The sequence below is a fragment of the Ornithorhynchus anatinus genome, chromosome 15, assembly GCF_004115215.2.
Source record: "Ornithorhynchus anatinus isolate Pmale09 chromosome 15, mOrnAna1.pri.v4, whole genome shotgun sequence".
Lineage (NCBI taxonomy): Eukaryota > Metazoa > Chordata > Mammalia > Monotremata > Ornithorhynchidae > Ornithorhynchus > Ornithorhynchus anatinus.
The window spans coordinates 19,191,464-19,211,064 of record NC_041742.1 but is presented as its reverse complement, the minus strand read 5'-3'; the positions used below and the strand labels follow the sequence as shown (position 1 = coordinate 19,211,064).

Below are 19,601 nucleotides of genomic sequence, written 5' to 3'. Positions count from 1 at the left end.
TATAGTCCAGGTGGGGAAATTACTACCTTATGGAAAAAGACATTACGGAAGCATAATGTATGCTTCCACTAGGCATTTGGGCTAGAACATACTCAGATAATTAAGGAACAAGCGACAGATAACAGGAGCCTTGTTCGGACGTAGGATGCCAAGGGGTCAGAATAACGATAACAATAATAATAATAATAACAAAAACAACAATAACAGTATTTAAGTGCTTACTATTTGCCAAGCACGGAACTAGGTGCTCGGGTAGATACAAGATAACCAGGTTACACTGTGACCCCGGTCCAACATGGAGTTCACAGAGGATCTAGACGTAATTGACAAGAGACAGTTTCTGAGAAAATACAAGGCCAAATGAATGTCAACAAATGAAAGGGTGTCTCAAGAATCCAAAAGGATCATCTGAAAATAGCAAGCACACAATTGAGGCTATGTAACCTTTACGCCTGTTTGTGAATCAGTCAACTGCACGTGACTGGAGCATCCATGAGTCTGAGATTCGACTTAGCAGGATCAAATTTAATTTTGCAACAGTCCTTTTGCAACAGTCCCCATCTAACTGAGCGGCATAACCGCGGGGCTGTAAGAACAAACCTTCCCATGGTACATGATTTATTAGGGGTTTGTGGGAACTGACACAGCCAACTAGTTGTACTAGCACCTATGACTCGATCAGAAGAAAGGGAAGGAAATGCAATAATGACCTGAATACAAATGATTGAATCTCTTCCTCCTGACTTAAAAAAAAAGGGGGGGGGAATTGAATTAGAAATCCGATATTTGTAGAATTACAGGATCGTAGAATTTGGACCCAGAAATTAGATCTCTGGGGCTACTACAGCCATCCATCTTCTAAGTCCTTCTGAAATCCCACCTCCCCCAGGAGGTCTTCCCTCATTTTCCTTCTCCCCAGGTTTTGTCCTCCCAAATCTCATTTAGGCACTTTTGCGACTACCCACACTTACGCTCCCACACTCACTCAAAGTACTTTTCTACATATTGACCCACAAATTCTATTGCTTAAGTACTTACTCCGCACCTTCATCATTTGAGAGTATTTACTAAGTGCTTATTGTGTGACAAGTTCCGAGCTAAGTGCTGGGGAAGATAGCAAACAGTCAGATCGCTGCCACTCGCTAGCCACTGCTCAAGCTAGGAATGGAATGGGTAGCCCTCTGCCTGCCTCTCCCTCCCATAGTGGAGACTGGCAGAGTACTGGAAACTCTCCAGGTGCAATCCTGAGAGGGGAATGAAGCTATAAATGACCCTTTTTCCCATTCCTGGAAAGAACACAATGGTGTCAGATCAGAAATGCCGAGGTCCAGGATGTTAATAATAATAATGTTGATATTTGTTAAGTGCTTACTATGTGCAGAGCACTGTTCTAAGCGCTGGGGTAGATACAGGGTAGTCAGGTTGTCCCACGTGAGGCTCACAGTTAATCCCCATTTTACAGATGAGGTAACGGAGGCACAGAGAAGTTAAGTGACTTCCCACAGTCACACAGCTGCCAAGTGGCAGAGCGGGGAATCAAACCCATGACCTCCGACTCCCAAGCCCGGGCTCTTTCCACTGAGCCACGCTGCTTCTCCTAAGACACTTCACCCTCTAGAGATTTTGACTTGTGTACTCTGTCTCCTCTTTAGAGCACTGTTTCTTGCTCTGAATACTTCTGTTATTGTTCTATAGAGTTCTGTTGCTGGTTCTGCAGAGGGAACAGTGCTCTGGCAGTCCGGAAACCTTGGGCCTAGTGCTGTTTCTGCCCGGAGCTAGCTAACGTGGGGGGAAACTGTACTTCCATTCATTCAATCATATTTATTGAGCGCTTACTGTATTCAGAGCACTGTACTAAGCGCTTATGCCCTTTGTGATGTTCCACATTCTCCCACCTACTCACTCCTTACACACCTTGCCCCGGAAGAACACGAATGGCCACGACGAGAGGCCTGGCATAGGGAGAAGCACCATGGTCTAGTGGAAAGAGCCTGGCCCTGGGAGTCAGAGGTCCTGGGTTCTAATCTCAGCTCTTCCGATTGCTCGCTGTGTGACCTTGGGCAAGTCGCTTCACTCCTCTGTGCCTCCATTTCTTCAACTGTAAAATGGGGATTAAATACTCCTTCCTCCTACTTGGACTGTGAGCCTCTTGTGGGACAGGGACTGTGTCCAACTGATAAACTTCTATCTACCCCAGTGCTTAGAACAGGGCTTGATATATAGTAAGCACTTTAAAAAATACCATAAAAAACCCCACTAAAATCAATTCCTCTGAATGGGTTCTCGGTCTTCAAATCTCTGAATGGAGATTCATCGGTCAATCCTGACAGAAGACTCCATCGTTGTTGTGAACGGGCCTGTTCTTCAGGTTACTACAAACTCGAAACCACAATCAGATTTTCACAAGCACCAAAGAATGAATTTTGGGGTCTGTCAGACTGCCTTCTGGCACAGATTTTCCTGGTAGAGCACGCAAGTTGAATGTCAAAGTAGAATTGAAATACTATAATTCATGAATTTCTCTAAAGGTAAATCACAACGTCGGATATATGGCCTGATAGCAATCGGCCATGTAATATCCTTGGCATCTCTGGGAACTGCAGTAAAAACATCTTGCCAAAATATCCTGCTATAGTAGACATTGCTCCAGCTCCACCATGACTGAGAAAGTAATCTATAGTTCAATTAAGCACTTAATTGTTTTCACTGTCCTAAGCAGTGCACACAATAATACAAAGGATAATACCTTGGAATAAAAAGACACAGTCCCTGCCCTCAAGGAAGGCAAAACTGCCCCACTAGAGCTACATATTGTCTCGTTCTAACTAACCAAGCGGTGTTCAAATGACCTGACGGAGTATCTGTGGATATTTTTAATTACACTTCAAGGCAAGTACAGCATTAATGACAAGATCAAGCCTCACAGTGAGAAAGCCATTGCAACCATAACCTGTTTTGTGTACGGAGGGGGCATGGGGTATAACAACAGGACAACTATTTTATGGAAATTTTATCAAAAATGAAGAGTAGCTAAAGCCAAAAGGATCACAATCTTGAGAGGAGCCTGGTCTTTCAATCTCTCTTGGAAGAATTAGGGAGCCTTCTAAGAGAAGAGCTTAAAACACCTCTCTTATATAAAATGGTTATTTGAGAAGCAGGAGTGAGGGACTGACAGAGCAAATGAATGTAATGGAAGCATTTCCCGTCTTTGAAGAAATATAAAAGAGGAGGGCAGTGGTTTGAAAAAGATCAATTTGGAGAGGTGCAAAAACATAGTTGTGAATTCTTCTTGAGTGGGGCTAGGGTCAATTTGATCTCATTTGCTTTTCTCTATACCCTCTGCTGAGGCGCAGGACACATTTAAACAGGATCTGAAGTAGCCTGCACGACATTACCTTGGCCTGCTACCAAAATAATGAAAACAATTAATCAGTGTACTTCAAATACAACTATTTGGAATAGAAATAACACTTAGAAAATAAGTCACTGGCCGTGTCATATATTAGATTTAAACATAAACAGGAAACACGTAGTTTACAACTTCTTAAGCCGAGACACACTGGGAAATTGCGATTCTGCAAATCTTATTGCTGTTGCAGGAATTAAGTGGCAAAGGCCAAAAAGATAGACACAGAGGAGTTTGAGGGATGGGGAAATTTGAGAATTGATTCTATCTCTGCAGGAGATAAAGGCAAAAGAAAGAGGCAATTGGAAGACAGGAGAAAAGGCAAAGGGTGCCACTGTTGAGGAAAAATGATAATAATTATAATAATAGTAACAACAATAATAATGGTGATTATTATTAGTCACATTTAGTGAGCTCTTACTGTGTGCAAAGCACTGTACTGAGCACTTGGAGAGTACAATATAACATCAAATGCATTCCCTCACATTCTGCTGATGAGGGAAGTGAGGAACAGAGAAGTTAAGTGACTTACCCAAGTTCACATAGCAGGTACATGGTGGAAGCTATATTAGAACCCATCCCCTCTGATTCCCAGCCCATGCCCTTTACATGAGACTAAGCTGCTTCCCAGGTTAAGAAACTGCAGTGAGTTGCTTAACCCACGAGTAAATCGCTCTGCCACAAAAACAGCTAGTCATAAGAGCCTGCCTAGTGCCATTACAGCAACATGCTGCCAATTAAGAAAATAAAAAGTCATGCAAATTTTGTTAAATAATCAAGTGCACTTGAAATGGCATACAGCACCTGTCATCAGGTAACGGTGACCCTGCCAGTTTGACAATGGTAGGGAATATATCCATGTTACTGGTCGGTTCGCCAATTTCTAGTCCAGCCTCTACCACTCCTGGCCAGCGAAGAAGGCCTGGGACTCGAATACCACCTTCCCAATTGTTAGCTTTTCCACCTAAAAGAAGCAAAGGAAGAAATCACGGGAGAGTTGTGCTATTGTCAACAGCTTTCCATTCTGCAACTTTCACCCTTCTACTAGAAAACTCCATTGCTACAAGACACATCACAATCCTGATACACACACACACACACACACACACACACACACACACAAAATCTTAGTATGCTGTTACTTGGGATAGTACTCTCCCAACTGCTTTGTAGAACGCTCTGCACATAGTCAGTACTCAACAAATATCACTGACTGGTGAATTGATCCAATTACTTTGCCATGGTGAATTTAATTTTCAATAACTTCTCCATAAACAACAGAGATATAAATTAGGAAAAGTTATAAACGTCATGAAGGAAAACAAAATGAGTCTCATCTTCCTGTATTTCTCTTCCCTTTCTTTGGAGTATCTAATAATCAAATTTAGACTATAAGCTCTATGAATGTGGTGGGTCTGGTAAGCTATCACCAGCTCTTCAATTCTCTTCAGTAGGTTCTCCAGAGTGTAAATAATAATAACAATAATAATAATGGTATTTGTTAAGCACTTACTATATGCCAAGCGGTGTACTAAGCACTGGGGTAGATAGAAGATAATGAGGTCCCACCTGGGGCTAACAGTTTTCTTAAGCAGAATGTGATTTCAACAAGGGAAAAGGTCTCTGTCTAATCTGATTGTTTTATCTCTACCCCACTGCTTAACAAATACTAGAATGAGTAGAAGTGTGGACTAGTGGATAGAGCAGATAGAGCATTGGCCTGGGAGACAGAAGGACCCGGTAATCCTGATACTGCCACTCGTCTGCTGGGTGACCTTGGTTAAGTCACCTAACTTCTCTGTTGCCTCAGTGACCTCATCTGAAAAATGGGGATGAAGATTATGAGCTCCATTTGGGACATGGACCATGTCCAACCTGATTTGAGTCTATCCCAGTGCTTAGTACAATGCCTGGCTCAGAGTAAACGCTTATCAAATACCAGAGAAGCAGCATGGCTGAAAGAAAAGAGCACAGACCTGGGAATCAGAGGACCATTCCTTGCTATGTGACATCGGGCAAGATACCTAACCTTTCCGTGCCTCAATTCTCTTGCTCTCCCTCTTACTTAGAGTGTGCATTCCATGTGGGAGAGGGACCGTGTCCAACGTAATTCGCTTCTATCTAACCCAGAGCTTAGAACAGTGTTTGACATATAGTAAGCACTTAACAAATGTAAAAAACCATAAAACATTATTATTATTGATAATGTAGTATTTGTTAAGCGCTTACTATGTGCAAAGCACTGTTCTAAGCGCTGGGGGGGATACAAGGTGCTCAGGTTGTCCCGCGTGGGGCTCACAGTTTTTAATCCCCATTTTACAGATGAGGTCACTGAGGCACAGAGAAGTAAAGTGACTTGCCCACAGTCACACAGCTACCAAGTGGCAGAGCCAGGATTCAAACCCATGACATCTGACTCCCAAGCCTGGGCTCTTTCCACTAAGCATTATTATTATTATTATTATTTTTAATGAAGTAAACTTCCATAAATGCCAGATCCACTTGGATTTGGTCATTAAATGTCTGAGAGAGCCCTTCAACTTGCTAAAAACAAAAACAAAAACCAAACAAAGGAAAGGCAAATTTCTATAAATAAAAGGAATGATTTTTTTTCCTTTTGCATTTAGCTATTTAGACCTAGATACTTCATTAATTAGCCCTTGCTTTTTATTAGTGAAACTGAATTGGCTGTGGAACAAGGTAGATTAAGGAGTTCAAGTTATGAAGAACTTTGGAGAGCTTCAGATTTAGAGCCAAGCACACTGTTCAATAAAGAGGTGCATTTCCGATTCGAGGATCAAGTGGTATAATTACTACTTGAAATATTTGGAATAGATGCCTTTAAAATTGACATTTATCCCGTTATATTTTTCATTGATAAACTGGAGTCATGAAGTCATGCTGTCATCTTTATAACCTTCTAGAATCTTCGCTCAGTCTTCAGGCTAGGATATTTCTTGGGTCACCTTGGAAACAATAACCCACTGTCTCTGGTGCACTCCAGATAACTTATCCTCAGCCATTCAATGTATGTACATTCCAAATGGGCCCTGTACCAAACTGCCATGATTATACAGATCACATACAAGAAGGCTCCTGGAAAAATCAGCCTCAGTGATGCACAATATTAAAAAAAAAAAAATGTGGAAGTATCTGAGCCTGCCAACAGGAAAATTGCAAATCATTCAATCAGTTAATCAAATCAATGTCATTTATTGAGCATTTGCTGTTTGCAAAGGACAGTACTAAGCGCTTTAAATGCAAAGGAAAAACTGAGAAAAATCAGGCTAGACTGTAAGCTTGTTTTGGACAGGCAATGTATCTACCAATTCTTTCATGTTGTTCTCTTCTAAGAGCTTAGTAAAGTGCTCTGCACACACTAAGCTCTAAATAAATACAATTGACTGATCGATTGAAATTTTCCAATTAGCTTGAATTCTAATTAGTTATCTTTGATATCCAGCGAAATAGCGGGGCCAGGAGAAAAACTGGTAGAACTGGTAAAGGCAGTCACTTTCAATAATTACAGTATTCATAATGAAGCTGTTGGGAATTGATTTTTACATTGAAAATTCTAGTTAAAGTAAACAATTTCCACCTAACAAGATTATTTCCCATGATTCACATATTTGTATTTCCTCAGGCTTCTTACCTTTATAAATTCCATTACTTCCTCCATGGATTTCTCCCTTGTTGGACACTTCTTCAATATGTGCTCCCTGGTCAGATGTAAAGTACACGAGTGTTTTATTTGCCAATTTCTTCTCCTCTAGAATATCTAAGATCTTTCCTAAAGGTAAATAAGAGAAGACATAAAACATTTCAATCAATGGTATTTATTGAGAGCTGGCTGTGCAGAGCACTGTACTAAGTGCTTGGGAGAGCACAATATAACAGAGTTGGTCGTCATGCTCCCTGCCCACGAGGAGTTTACATTCTAGATGGGGAGACGGACATTAGGATAAATAACAAATATGTACATAAGTGCTGTGGGGTTGAAGGTGGGGGGGTGTGGGGGGGAAATATCAAGTGCTTAAATGGTACACAGCTAAGTGCAATTCATCCAAACACAGTCTATAGACATATGGATCATGAATTTGGTAGTTAATCTTCCCCAAAGAGCATTTGCATATATAGTACCTGGCAATCCACCGAAGAGATGAGCCCAAAAGCAAAGAAACAGAATCAATCAATCAATCAATCATTCAATCAGAAGCAGCACTGCCTAGTGGATAGAGCACAGGCCTGGGAGGCAGAAGCACTTGGGTTCTAATCCCAGATCTGCCACTTGTCTGCCATTTGTCTCAGCTTCTCTGTGCCTCAGTGACCTCATCCGTAAAATAGGCATCAAGACTGTGAGTCCCAGGTGGGACACAGATTGCGTCCAACCTGACTAGCTTTTATTATTCTTATTCTTCTTATTATGGGATTTGTTAAGCGCTTACTTTGTGCTAGGCATTGTACTAAGCAAATTGGGCTGGATGCAGTCCTTTGTCCCATGTGGGGCTCACAGTCTCAATCCCCAGTTTTACAGGTGAGGTAACTGAGGTCCAGAGAAGTGAAGTGACTTACCCAAGGTCACCCAGCAGATGGAGTGGCAGAGCCAGGATTAGAATCCATGACCTTCTGACTCAGGCCCGTGCTCTATCCACTATGCCATACCCCAGTGCTTCGTATAGGGTCTGGCACATAGTATGTCCTTAACAAATACCGTTAAACAAAATCAAAAGCAACGTACAGTGTGGTAGTTTGCTTGCTGGAGCAGAGACTCTATTTGATGCAGAGATGGCTGGCCCTCATTGCAGATTTTTGAGGAGCGGGGAAATGGGAACTGGACTTTTTTTGGTGGGGAAAAAAGATCCAGGCAACAGAGTGAAAGATGGATTGGAGAGACAGGTGCCAGGGAGGTAGAGACAATGTGTTCTTTGCATCAGATGAAAATGAATAGATGCAAATGAAGGAGCCCAAATGAAGATTTCTGTGAAGTGATTATCACTCAAAATAATTACAGGATGGTTCATGCAGGCTGCCTTTGTAGGGTTAAGGTGACTTTTTATAAAGAAAAGATAAAATTTCCTTTGGGACCTGGGTATTCACAGGACAAAGCTCACTTGAAGCACTAAACTAACACTAGCAGGGTTTTACCCAAGCAGATAACGTTTTGATAAAATTCCTGTCAGAGGAGTGAATTTCACTTCTCTCCTACCTTTAGAACTTGATACTCAGTTTATTCCCTTTGAAGCTATGTAAAGCTAGGTCAGCTCCAACCTAGATGCAGTGCTAATCTCACCCTTTCAGCCCCTCCCTAGGGTTCCATGACTTTTGACCTTACCTGGTCACTCTCCACACACTCTAAGCCCACCTCCGATCCACCCGCTCCATTCCAAATCCACTCTGGTAACATTTAATTCCCCCTCCACAGCTGCAGTGCCATGTGGCCGCTGCCCCAAATCCCTCACCATGACATATCACTGCCCCGAATTACTAAATGAGGTCAGGGCCTCCCCTCCTCCCCTGCCATCATCAACACCTACTGTCTCTCTAAGCCCCTGCTTCAGATCCACTACCAACAGGGTCAGGGAGCATGGGGAGCTGGGACAGCAGAAGCATGGGGATGCCGGGAGAGCAGAAGTAGCAGTGAGGCTCACTGTGTTGAAGAAAAAAAAAGAAGAATGAGACTAGAGGGAGGTATGGAGATTTTGGGAGTCAGTGGAGCAAGCCCAGGGTGCAGATGAGCCAGGAAAGCAACAGTGATGGGCTAAGCTAGGAAGGGTGGAAAAAAGCTGCCCTTCTTGCAAATTCTCCACACTGGAAACCCGAATTTCAGTTACGGCAAGAAGCGATTTAGGCTTGGTTAACAAATTGCATTGAGAGCTTTTCCAAAGCAGCCTCACTGCTAGACTGTAAACTCCCTGAGGGCAGGGATTATGGCATTAGGCATTAACAGGAAGCAAAGTAAACACTCAGTACACAACCCTGACTGACTGATTCCGAACTGTGACAATAAAACAGTAAAAATAAATCCTAATAACATTCAGAAACATGTCGATCTTGTAAATATTTATCAAGATGATGTTTGATGATTAGTAGTATCAGGAATTACCAAGAAATGTGAAATCTAGGTCAATTCAAATCTGATTGGCTCTCTTCAACATTTTCTACTTTTCCATATTACTGAATTTGGTGAATTAACAGTACAAGTCACATCTATCAAATCCCCTGGTATTATCCCCCTCTAAACTGTAAGCTCGTTGTGGGCAGGGAACATGACCACTAATTCTGTTATATTGTGCTCTCCCAAGCGGTTTATGTGCAATTGACTTACACACTCTACTTTCCATATTTTGATTATTGTTTATACTGTTTCCCTTCCTCATTCTCTTTACCTGCCTAGCCCATTAAAATCACAAACACTTTGAGAACAAGAACTTTGTCTATTACACCACCCCAGGATTTAGTACAGTGCACGGTCCACTGCTCAAGTAATTAGCTGCTCAAGCAGAGTGGCCTAATGAATAGAGTATGGGCTTGGGAGACAGAAGGACCTGGATTCTAATTCCGCTCCTCCACTTGTCTGCTGTGTAACTTTGGGCAAGTCACTTCACTTCTCTGGGCCTCAGTTACCTCATCTGCAAAATGAGGATAAAGACTGTGAGCCCTATGTGGGACATGGACTGTGTCCAATCTGATTAGCATCTATCCACCCCAGCAATCAGTACGGTGCCTGACCATAGTAAGCGCTTAACAAATACCATAAAAAACTTCATATGACTGATGAGTGGTCCCTTCCTGGGTTCATCCAGAAGAACCTAGTAAGTTAGCTATTAAATACTGCTCTTTGGGCAGTAGAAAATTGGCTTTTGGGGGCTCGCTCAAGTTAAACAGATCATTTTCACGGCTCTTCCTCATGGCAGGTGGCTTGGCAAACAAATGTACAGTCCTGAAATCCCAGAAAAGAGGAAGTGCCAGGAGAGTGATCTATGGAAACAGCCCAAATCTAGATTCAGGAAGTTATGTGCAAGAATTGGAATTATGCCCTTCAGAAGGATAAGATACTACAGAGAAATAGCACAAGAGTTTTCAATCTTTCACTTCATCAGCCAAGAGTAGAGCCATCCCTAATGATTTTTAATTGCTCTACTACTTCATTAGCATTTAACTGTGTTTGTGTGGCACTGTTGCTTAAAATGAAAGCAGCTTGAGTATGTTTGTGCAGTCTTAGAAGGGCAAATAGCATTTCAAGCCCTTAGGGTGATTGTCTAGTAGTGGATGTGGCAAATTTGATAAACCCTATTTAGATGCTATCTCCTCCTCCCCCTCCTCCAACTACTCTTTCTCCAGTGCAACCCCTGAGATGAAGTGCACTTGTATGTCTTTTAAAATCATATAATTAGAACCAGGTTAAGGAGTCGCCACCTGAAGTAACAGAAATCTAAATAGGTAAGGTTTTCCGGAGGGCATATCGGAACAAGGGACCACAAGATGACTATGTGTCGGGAAGGTTGGGCTGCTGCTTCATTTGTTGATGGGCACACCCTCTCAGTAACCACGCTAATCCTTACCTTTTATTTTTGTTGGAAACACTACTTAGCTACTTTCCTTGTAGATGTTCAACAGAGATAAGAGGCAAGGACATAATGAACCAGGAAATGGAGTAGGTTTCTAGCTGTGGCTCATTCCAGGCTAGTGAGTCTATGGAAATCAAGTGCTAAATTGGAATTATAGAGATGGAAGACACGAAGAGAAAGCATCCTATCCTTTCATTCATTCAATCGTATTTATTTATTGAGCACTTACTGTGTGCAGAGCACTGTCCTAAGCGCTTGGAAAGTGCCATTTAGAAACTAAGAGAGACAGCATATTGGTAAAGGTTTCTGGGGCCCCCTTACTTTCAACAACATTCTCTATCAACAATTTAGTTATCAAAACATTCTAATCTTTTGTACAATGACAAAAGCAACACAGGATATATAAGCAAGTCTGCCCCATAATCTCTCCTCAGCAATGTCTTTTTAAGCAACCGTCCTCCTGCCTCAATTCTGCCCTTTATTTCTTAATTCTAACCTTACATTTTATTCCAGCTTTATTCCCAACGCATTTCCTGCTTTAAAGTTCCTGAATTCCTAATCCAAAGACAGAAGGCTTTCCATCCTAGCTTTGATTGGTGATTCTTTCCATGTGGGAAGGGCCTGCGTCTACCAACTCTATTATATTGTATTTTCCTAACTGCTTAGGACAGTGCTATGCACAGAGTAAGTGCTCAATAAATACCACTGATTGAGCAACATAAGCCTGGTGGTCTTCAAATAAGATACTAGATACGAGGTAGACAGGAGGTTACATTTCTTTTCAGATGGGTCCCTGTCCTTGTCTTTAGGAGTAATGGCATGAAGATTTCCTTGAAAGAGACCTCTAAACTCTTTTTATGAGTAGCTGAAAAATTTGGATGAAACAGAAACTTTCACAGGCTATAATTTTTAAGCATAATTCACTTAAATGTATTCTGGTAAAATGTGGAGTCTGCTCTCACAAGACTTTGGCAATAGACTTGGTGAGAAAGCTGTGCCCACTGGAATTGGATATTGGAAATAATCAACTTTGTTCACAGCGCCATTTCTGTGTGAACTACACCTCAGTCTTAGAAATGCAAGATTGGGTCCAGAGCTCTCCAATGATTTATGTCCCTAACCTTTCCACTGCTCTTGTGTTTAATCACCCAGACATTGAAGAAATCCCTCCTGTGTCTCAACCAACTTTCTCTTGCTGCAGTGGGTTTTTTTGGTATTTGTTAAGCACTTACTATGTGCCAGGCACCTTACTAAGTCAGCTTGGAAAGGAAGCATGAGAACGTCCTAGAATACAGGGCCAAACAAGGGTGCCCTTTTCTCAAACAATCAATCAGTGGTATTTATTGGGCACCTATTTTATGCAACCCCTCTCAGGGTCGCATCTAGAGAGTTTCCGGTACTCTACCAGTCTCAGCTATGGGAGGGAGAGTCAAGCAGAGGCCTACCCACTCCATTCCTAGTGTGGGCAGTAGCTAGCGAGCGGCAGGCAATCTGTTACAAGTCCAAACTCACCCATGCTGGGCAGCAGCGGCAGGGGAGAGAATCGAGGGCAGAGACTCAAGTTTACTGCGTGGAAGGCAGCAATGGTAAACCACTTCCAAATTTTGAGCAAGAAAACTCTATGGACACACTACCGGAACGATTGAAGGTGGGAAGCGGGTCGGAAACGACTTGATAGCATGAGACAAGATTTTAAGCAAACCACTGTATGAAGTGCTTGGAATAGTACAAGAGAGTTGGTAGACACAATCCCTGTCCTCAGGCATCTCACAACAGAATTACAGGTTCGAGTTTAATAATAACCTAAACAGAACAGAAATTTCCCTTCTCAGTTTTGGAACAAAATATGCTTTTTGAGATAAACAGTCAGCTGCGGAAGGCGATTTAAGCTGTAAAACATATTTCAGTGGCTCAATCTCATGGCAAGTCAAGTACCCTGGAAACTGTTTATTATTATTATTATTAACAATAATAATTATATTAATGGTATTTGTTAAGCACTCACTATGTGCCAAGCACTGTTCTAAACGCTGGGGTAGATACAAGGTGATTAGGTTGTCCTACGTGGAGCTCACAGTCTCAATCTCCATTTTACAGATGAGGTAACTGAGGCTCAGAGAAGTTAAGTGACTTGCCCGAGGTCACACAGCAGACAAATGAAAGAGGCGGAAATAGAATCCACTACCTCTGACTCCCAAGCCCGTGCTTTTGCCACTAGGCCATACTGCTTGTTAAAACTATAGTTCATGTGTTTGAATTCGTTCGATGACAACCATGATTCACAGATGTCTATCACTGTCCCTTTCTTTCACCTCTCCTTCCTTCAGCAAGAAGCAGCATGAAAAGCAGCAAGATGTAGTGGATAGAGTACAGGCCTGGGAGTCAGAAGGACCTGGGTTCTAATCCCAGCTCCACCACTTGTCTGCTTTGTGGGCTTGGATGAGTCACTTCACAACCCTGTGTCACAGTTTCCTCATCTGTAAAATGGGGATTGAGACTGTGAGCTCCACAAGGGACAGGGACTGAGTTCAACCCAATTTACTTGGATTCACTCATTCATTGATTCAGTCCTACTTTTTGAGCACTTACTGTGTGCACAGCACGGTACTAAGTGCTTGGGAAAGTAGAATACAACAATAAACAATGATATTCCCTGTCCACAATAAGCTTACAGTCCATCCCAGTGCTTAGTACAGTGCCTGGCACATATTAAGCACTTAACAAATACCATGATTATTAATTATTATTCAACCCATTACTCACACCCATTTTCACGTCTGGAACTCCTTCCCCCCTTCAAATTCAGCACCACCTAATGTTCAAAGACTTTATGAAATACCACTTCCTCCAGGAGACTCTCCTTTCCTAATTTTCTTATCTCCAGGTAAAATCTTCCCAACTATCACCTTGGCATTTAAACAGTCAGTCACCTGTAGTCATTATGCCCAAGTTGATTTATGAAATCTACTAGTTAAAACATTTTTTACCCACTTCTTCATGTTTCTATTCTCTTTTTCCTTCTGACTGATTTTGTACCTGCCTCCCCTATAAGACTGTAAAGGACTTCAAGAGCAGGGATCGTGACTTTTACTTTTATGGGAGTCTCCCAAGTGTTTAGCCCAGCACTCTGCACACAGCAGGCATTCAGCAATATTATTGATTGGATGGTTAGAAAGGGTGAGAAATTACCCATCTCACCATTTCTTTCCTTCTCCCTTGAATTATTGTTGTTTTTAAAGTGGCAAAGGTAATGAGCCTGCATGGTGGTGACTGATAAGCTGTTTTCTTCCGACTTGCAACACCAGGTTTTTTTCCTCTATTTGCTTAAGAATTTTAAGTATATATACTTACTTAAAAATGTCTTTCTAAAGGATATTTTTACTTCTGGATGTTTCAACCCATGAAAAATATTCAGCAATTAAAGACTCAAACCCTCCTCTACAGGAAAAATCAGAACCCATAAGGGAGGACGACTTATATTTCTCTATTCTTTCACTTGGGTCCCTCTTGAAGCTTGCCCTCCAACTTTGCACATGACTGCAGAGAGATGTTTACTTCATGTTGGCTAATGCAGTTAGTTCCACACTCCTCAGCTGGCAAGAAAAGCTGTGAATTTTGGCTTCTCACTAAAATTGTTAATACCAAGAAGAGAAGAATACTAAGTGTGAATCATGCTCTTAGGCATCTTGTTCTGCTGAGGTAAACGGTGTGCTGCCTCGGAAGTAACATCCTCAATTTACACAGAAATAGCAAGGTAAGGAAAAGTAAGCTCTGAGAGAATTCCCTCTGATTTACCAGTCTGGATTTGTTTCTCCTTCCTGCTTTCTCTTTTTTCAAATTGACGTTGTGACCTTTACACAGGTAAAAATAACCAGTGCACTTGTTTTTGGTTTTGTTTTGTTTTGAAGAACAACTCAGAATCATTGAACAAGGAAGAACTTCTGGAATACCAAAAGCATTACGGTCTACAGTACTTCCTTCTGAAGAATAGATGGGTTAATGATTGAAAGACAGTTATATTAAATTGGAGAGCACATTTCCCAAAACATACCCATGGAGTTAGGTCTTTGAGAAAGCTTCAACAAAAATTCCTATACACTAGCACTTCTCTCTTCTCTGGCCCTGCAGTTCATCCATTAGCTTTTCAAGTGGCAATCAAGAGTACTTCCTAGTAAAGGAAAATAGAATCTCAAGTAACATCTAGAATTACCCTCAGCACTCATTCCTCTACTAGATGAGCACAATATATCATTGGTGTTTCCCCTTGAATATTAACACGATATTCTAGTTTTATTGTCTCAAAACAGTGTCATAAAGGACTTCTTTGCTCTTGATCAAGTTCCAGCTGTAGTGGAAATGTATATTTAACTAAAAGCCTAAGACACTAAATGTCTATTGTGGTTTTTTTTCCCTTCTCTTTCCTACTTCTGGGCAAGTCTAGACAAAGATAAGAAAGCAGCTTATGGAACAAAGCAGCAGTATGGCTGGGAACCAGGAGTCAGGAGATGTGGATAATAATAACGATGATGATGATAATAATAATAGCAATGATAAATCTATTAAGCTCTTACTACTTGCAAAGCACTGAACTTGTCACTGGGGTAGTAACAATATAATCAAGTCAGGCAATCCCTGTGTCAAATAGGGCTTTCAGTCCAAGGGAGGGAATACAGACACTAAATCCCCATTGTATAGATGAGGAAACTGAGGCAAAGACAAATAAAGTAACTGTCCCAAGGTCACACGACAGGCAAGTGGCAGAGGGGAATAGAACCCAGGTCCGCTGAAATACAAGTTTGTGTGCTTTTTCCACTTGGCCATGTTGATTTCCAAGCTTCCACTGACCTCCTGTGTGGCCTTGGCCGAGTCACCTAACCTCTCGGGGCCTCAGTTTCTTCCTCTGTAAAATGGGGATAAAATATACCGTGAGCTCATGTGGGACGGGAACCGTCCGATCGTATAACTTAGTAACAACCCTAGCGTTTGTCACATATTAAGCACTTAGGTAATGGCATAATGAAAAAGTGGAGAGAGTGCTAGAAAGACAAAGACAGAAGGGGAGCAAGAGGCAGTAGATTAGGCTCTGTTTCTTCCCAAAATCATTGCAAGCCCCCTGCCCCCAAATTCCATCAGAGCCTTAAGCCACCGCTGGGAATACACACAGTCAATCCCCTCCAATCCCCTCTCCTTAATCCCAGGTCCTGATTCTGCCTGGTGGACTCATTCAGTGATATTCTTCGTAAGCAGAGTGGCCTAGAGGAAAGAGCATGCATCTGCAAATCAGATGACAAGGCTTCTAATCCGGGCTATATAAAACCTTTTTTTATGGTATGTGCCAGGCACTCTGCTAAGTGCTGGGGTAGATGCAACCTAATCAGGTTGGACACGGTCCATGTCCCACATGGGGCTCACAGGCTTCATCCCCTCTTTACAGATGAGGGAAACTGAGGCCCTGAGAAGTGAAGTGACTTGCCCAAGGTCACCCAGCAGACAAGCGGTGGAGCCGGGATAAAAACCCATGACCTGACTCCCAGGCCCGGGCTCTATCCACTACCTGACTACTGCTGCTTACAATTGGTAAACACAGTCCTCGCCCCCAAGGAATTTACAGTCTAACCAAGTCCCACACTACTCTTACTACCACGTCCCTGATGACCTTTCTGTCCCTTCGCTCGGACTGAACGTAAGCCACAGACTACTAAAACCAGAAGCCAGTGGACTCACCTCCATTCATTCCCCTTTTGGTAGCCAGACAACGCTAAGCGAATGGCCAAGTCGGGGAGAGGTAAAATCCCTTCCCCAAAGGAGAAACTGTCCCTGACAAAGGCAGTGTAATCCATGTTCAGTGGAACTGACATTTTCACCGTTTAATTGCACCATGACTCAAAACAAAAGAAAAAATCATGTCAATGTCAAGTTTCGCACAAGAAAGAATATTGTTTTCCAAAGCCAATTTTCGAAGCAACCGAGTGTAGCAGAATCCTTATTTTCTTTGAATTCTTCATTTTCTACAGAAGGTATATTTATATTCCAAATGTCAGATGCATAAATACATTCATAAGTTGGTTTTTACTGATAAAACTTGTCAGTAAGATACAACAGCCTAGACTTAGCAAAGCAAGTCTATCTTGAAATGCTTAAACACCTCCGAGTCATGTAATTTATAAAGTTTTTTCTAAAGTTTTTACTTTCCTCCAGGATGAGTTTTAACAGATGGAAGGCATCCTTCCTTAAGACTTAAGGCTTGAAAAGCAGGGTAGCCTAGTGGGTAGATAATGGGTCTGGGAATCAGAAAGACCTGGGTTCCAATCCCAGCTGGGTGACCACAGGCAAGTCACTTCACTTCTCTGGGCCTCAGCTCCCTCATCTGTAAGGTGGGGAAGAAGCCTGTGAGCCCCATGTGGGACGTGGACCGTGTCCAACCTGATTAGGTTGCATCTACCCCAGCACTTAGCAGAGTGCCTGGCACATAGTTAGTCCTTAACGATACCATAAAAAAAGGCTTTATATAGTCATTGAAATTTCAATACATGGACAAAAAATATACACTTTCCATGGTATTCTAAAAGGAGAGCAATACCAGTATGTGTGAATGTTATTGATAGCAGGCTTAATTTTAGGCAGTTGAAAAATGTCAAAACTCACATAACTCTGGATGCCAATCAGTGTTACACCTGCCAAATCAATATTTTTAACTAAATGAAAATTTGTTGATTATTGTTAGCAGCATTCCCACAGACAATACAGCTCTTGTTGCATTTTAATTTTCTGGTTCAGTTGAGTCTGTACATAATAAAAAGATATGATTTTTGCATTGAAGAGGAATGCATATTAGACTCCTTAGAAACTCAAGACTTCTTATGCCCTCTAGAAGTATTTTTGTTTGAAGGAAAAAAATTACAGGATGGGGATCAAATGAAAATAAGATTTTTGGGCTTTAAAGGGGGAAAGATTTATTGTGATATTGTCACAACCTGTCGCCACACAAAGCATTCAATCAATCGATCGTATTTATTGAGCGCTTACTGTGTGCGCGGCAATCAATCGTACACATAAATAACCCAGTAAGTGCCTCCTCTAAAATTCTTTTGTGCCTAAAAATTGGTCTTTGTAGTAAAGAGAGGAAATTGAAATACAAGAGCATAGCCCTGAGTCAGATGGGATTATGCGAAGTCTAAGTTCATTAGTGGGATGGATGGGTGAAATGTTAAAATGTATTCAGAAGAACTTTCTTTAAAAGTCCTCCCCCTCTAGACTGTAAGTTAATTATGGGCAGGGAACGTGTCACTAATTCTGCTGTGTTGTGCTCTCCCGAGCGCTTAGAGCACTGCTCTGCACATAGTTAAGTGCTCAATAAACACCACTGACTGTTTGATGGATACATGTTCCAATATAATCTCTTTGGATTTTTTTTGATTTCCTTCAGAAAACAACATGAACTTTCACAGGGTTTTTCCTGTGTTTTTAAATGAAGGGAAAGCTAAGTGGAGAGCTAGTGACTATTCTAATTCCTCGATTCCAAGGGGCAATGTGGTTGCAAGAAACAATTCAAAAACATCAGGCAACTGATTTATAAAAGTCACCTCGTTGGGGTGATGCACTCAGATCAGTGCCTGATACGTAGTAAGCACTTAAAAAATACCATAAAAGAGACTTAATTGGGGATGGCCTCTTGGAGGAGGTGTGACTGAGGATAACCCATATGGGATGATCGCCTCAGAAAGGAGGCTTGAGGAAGACTGCGGTACTTTGAAAGAGAAGTGAAAATGGCACCAGTCATTGCAAATAAACTCAGTCATCCAGAAAGGTATCATCTTTACATACACACTACATGGAAGAAACCACTGTGGTTGGTCTGCCTTATCTTCCCCGATCAAAACACAAAGATCAAAATTTCACTATCAGTAGTGCCATTTTCAAAACAATAAACCCAAGAGCCATAGTCTCAAATATTGACTTTCTCCTACTCCTGGTTTCCCTGACATCAGAGGCCAAATTTCTGCCTGGAAAATTCCATATATAGACATTTGCTCCCAGCCCACATTAGGCATATGCTATTTTTACAGGTTCTTTTATTGTGTCAGGTTTCAAGGGCTGGAGATATATTTTACCCTTTCGCCCTTATTGTTCGCCACATAAAATTTCTTCTTGTGATATTCAGAATTTGCTAGTCTAATCCTGAACAAGGGCTGATTTATGATTCCTTCATGTGTTTCTATTAATAGAGTGGCTCTCTAAATAAATGGTGATTGCATGCAAATTCCATATAATAGACCGTGTCGGTGATCGTTCTAAGAAAGAGCGCAGGATAACTAAATTCCTCTTCTTCCTCCCTGCTCCCCCAACCCCTGAAATGTCATTCCATTTCCAAAGAAAGAAAAGAGTTAGGATTGCACATTTTAAAAATATTTCTTACGCATACGAGCTTGATGTGGGATAACTTACAGACCAGTTAGTTATTTTCTCCACTCCCCACCTGTCAAGTGCTTTATAATTAGAGGCTCTTCTTAACAAGTTGGAGAATTGGGGATTTTAGCTTCATCATAATTCCCCTAAGATTAAACCTACCCAGTGTGGAGATACATTGCTAGTCAACCAATCAATCAGTGGTACTTCTTGAGCATGTA

General features: G+C 41.7%; 1 protein-coding gene across 2 annotated transcripts in view; it reads right to left on the bottom strand.

Annotated features, from left to right (window-relative positions):
• Positions 1 to 19,601, bottom strand: part of STS (steroid sulfatase) — a 110,709-nt gene that overhangs the window by 25,993 nt on the left and 65,115 nt on the right. For both annotated transcript variants that reach the window (XM_029079784.1, XM_029079787.1), the window contains 2 exons: positions 7,059 to 7,196; positions 4,211 to 4,370 (listed from right to left, as the gene is read on the bottom strand). In XM_029079784.1, the coding sequence (XP_028935617.1) occupies positions 4,211 to 4,370; positions 7,059 to 7,196 (298 nt within the window). The remainder of the gene's footprint in view (positions 1 to 4,210; positions 4,371 to 7,058; positions 7,197 to 19,601) is intronic.